This window comes from Orbicella faveolata, unplaced genomic scaffold (genome assembly GCF_042242905.1).
Source record: "Orbicella faveolata isolate gen_17 unplaced genomic scaffold, um_ofav_v1 contig_24, whole genome shotgun sequence".
NCBI lineage: Eukaryota > Metazoa > Cnidaria > Anthozoa > Scleractinia > Merulinidae > Orbicella > Orbicella faveolata.
Genome location: NW_028301552.1, coordinates 6,285,001 through 6,288,184, shown reverse-complemented (window position 1 = coordinate 6,288,184; position 3,184 = coordinate 6,285,001). Strand labels below are relative to the sequence as shown.

The 3,184-nt window shown below is 51.0% G+C and overlaps 1 protein-coding gene across 1 annotated transcript; it reads right to left on the bottom strand.

Moving 5' to 3' along the window:
• Positions 1 to 528: 528 nt before the first annotated feature.
• Positions 529 to 3,097, bottom strand: LOC149110112 (uncharacterized). The gene has a single exon (XM_089290965.1). It carries the CDS (start codon positions 2,080 to 2,082, stop codon positions 883 to 885), a length of 1,200 nt encoding a protein of 399 aa, XP_089147091.1. The 5' UTR covers positions 2,083 to 3,097; the 3' UTR covers positions 529 to 882.
• Positions 3,098 to 3,184: the final 87 nt, after the last annotated feature.

Genomic DNA, 3,184 nt, shown 5'->3' with positions numbered 1-3,184 from the left:
GTTCCCCTTCTTGGCCACTTTGACTATTTTTGATACTTCGGCGAGAGTGATTACGAAGTGTTTTTTTATCAGATTCAGGTCGTACGAGCCTGAGTTGAAGCCCACGACAGGGACCTGGTTGCACCATTCATTAATTTTTTGCTGCTGGTCTTTTGGCAGCAGGTGCATGTCTTCTGGCACAAACTCCGCTCTCACCTGGTCCTGGATATTTTTCTCGCGTCTCTCCAGATCTTTGAGGAACTTGCGGACCAGCTCCACGGGGTTTCTTTCGCAGATGTGGGTGGGCTCTCTTTTTTCAAGAGAGTCCCCGACGCTCACGGAGATCGGCACGTGCGCGCTTTCTATCGTTAACGCGCCGGTCGGGACTTTCCGATAATTTTTGGCGCCATACGCCTCGAAATCGTACAAGATCTCGTGCGGGTAAGTTTTCGTTTGCTTTCTCGGGAGTTCCCCTTTAAGAAACCCAACTTCGCAAGACCAGGCCTCGATAAGTTTGTAACCGCTCTTTCGCAGAAATGCGGTACGGTTCATGGTGGCTTGGTACAGTTGTTCGGCTGTTTTACCGTTTGTTATGACCTCCTGTCGGTTTGGATAACATTTTGGGCATCCGTGGAAGGGGCATCCGTGGTATTGTAACACCGTCCTCGTTTTGTGGTGGTACCCGTCGACGGGAGAAGACTTCATTTTCCCGCCTTCTCGAGGAAGCCATCTCTCGCCCCCGTGCCCGCACATTGCGTGGTGGATGTGAATTCCCCGTCGCTTTGCTTCCCGCTCCAGCCACAGCATCGCTTGTTTCGATGCTGAGCCCCTCGGGGGGTGCATCACTTTCTCGAAGGCCGTCAGGGGCGCTTCCACTTTTGTCCCCGGGCAAGAGATCACCGTTTATCCCGCGCTGCAGGTTTCATGGTGGCGGTGCAGATTCCAGGTTTTTGTGAGTCTCTGGCCGCAATGGGTGCATGCATAAGTTTTCGCAAGCTTTGTGATGTCTTTTATCAAGAAAGCGTGTCCTTCGTAGACACCTATCGTCAAAATGTTTTTGAGTTTGGGGTTCGGGTTTGTTCTGAGATGCCATACCACTTCACCGCCAACCAAACGCTGAGGCTCGTAGACACGAATTCCAAGCCAAGATGCGACGGGCGAGCCCTCATTCAGATGGGCTTCCACCTTGTCGAGCTCGTTCAGAGACGTTTTTCTGAAGTTCGGTGGAATGGCCTTGAGTTTATAGAAACTCTGGGCGATACTTCGGGCTTCGTTTGTGCAACGATCTGGGCGCGCCCCTCGGTGCACTGCGATGCTCCGCCATAGGCACAGGTTGTCGTTGTACGTGTCCAACGCCACCATCACCCGGCTATGGGCAAGGTTGCGCAGCCAGTCAGGCAAAGGCCCTGTTCCCACCAACGGCTGCCTGTCGAGCACAACCTTCACGTCAACGTTGAAAAAGCCTTCAAAAGCCCACTTCGTGCTGGGCCTTTCAACTCTTTCGTTGTCGAGACGCTCTTCTTCCCGGGTGATAAGCCATTTTTCCGCGTCTTCAAGTTTGTTATACCACTCTGAGCCCTTGGGGTTGGAATAGTACACGATTAACGTTCCATCCTCAATGTTCCGCAACTGGTACGCGAAAACGTGCCGAAGATAGAACGACGTGCTTACTCTTTCGCGTATCTTAGCCATAAAATCTGGCGTGAAGTTTCTCCCCAGACCTCTGATGAAGCGCCATCGAATGAAACGCCGGCCTGTGATCTCTTCCCCTTCTTTCTCTTTATCGTCGTACAGATCCAGAATCTCCCTCTGATAGTCTGTCACTGTTCTTATTCTCCGCGCAGGGAAGGGGTCGAACTCCCTCAGGAGCGTTTGCCCTCTTCTTAACCTTCTTTGCCTTGGTGGGGCTCTTGGATGGTAAGGCTTCGGCTGAAGTGGCAGACGCGCCTGCGTTTCTTGAGAAATTGGTTCGTCCAGCACGTTCTGGACAACCTTTCTTACCGCTGGCGGGCTTTCTGCAAGAAGCTCATCGAAATAACGCAATACCGCGGGGTCAATTTTTGCGAGTTCTTCTTCCAGTCTTTCTTGAATGCTGGAAGACATGGTTCCTTCGAATATAACCGAAGGTTACGTTTCTCTAACTGGTGTGTTTCTTTCTTTCAGCTCGAGCAAAACGCGTTCAAAGGCTTTTTTCGCTTTTTCACGCTTGCGGATAAGCCGCTGTTTTAGCGTGCTTCCGCCGCAGGGCTTGCAGAGACGGTAGTCGCACAGAAGACCGACTCCGCAGACTCTGCAGGGCTCTGGCATTCTCATTCCTTTTTTCAGCTGATAGTTGTGCTGCCCGCAATACGCTCCGTAACAGCTTTTTCCGCAGCTTTCTTTCCGGCCCCGCTTCAGCCACCCGCACTTGTTTGGCGCTCGTGCCATCACGGCTCTCGCGGTATAACACCCCTGGCTCGCGCGTTTTCTAATAGGGCGCACTCCTTTGTTGTCCCCCCGCGCCCCACAACTGTTTTGCCCCTCGCGGGGGCGGTTCAAACCGGTCCAAACCGGTCCAAATCAGTTCGTTCCAGTGGCCGCGGCCGCCTCGCGTGGCGGGGCGCTGCGTGGGGGTGCCTCTGTTGTGAGTAGTATACGGGGAGGCATACAAATACTATTTCAAAGAGGGAGCCGAATTTCACTGTTCGCAGCCCCCAGGTTCAACCGACCCGAGCCTGTGAGGGCCAGACTTGATGGTGGGGGCTGCGATAAGGTGAAATGAGGCTCCCTCTGCGAAATGGTATTTGTATGCCTCCCCGTATACTACTTTAGCCAAACATTAAGTTCCAAACTACATCCAAGATACATCGACTAAATGTAAGTACCCATTAACAGAGTACTTCTAGCTGGAATATAGTAACCCGGGCGGGGTTACTTCATATTATGGACTACAAGGAGAGACCTCCCCGGAACAGCTGCCTATTTCTCCCGCGTAGTTTGCTAAAGAATAATGAGTCTTTATTACTATTAATTATTTCAAAGAGGGCGTAAAATATATAGAAATCTCACCCTGTGTTAGTTTTCAATACAATTAGGAGATATCTCAAACAATGAAAACGATTTCGGGAGATTTTTTTCCGTTGCCAAAAATAACCGTTGAGAAAGACTATTGATTGTCAGGGTGATATTGTCTATTTACATACTATGTGCTTGTTTTTTAATAAAG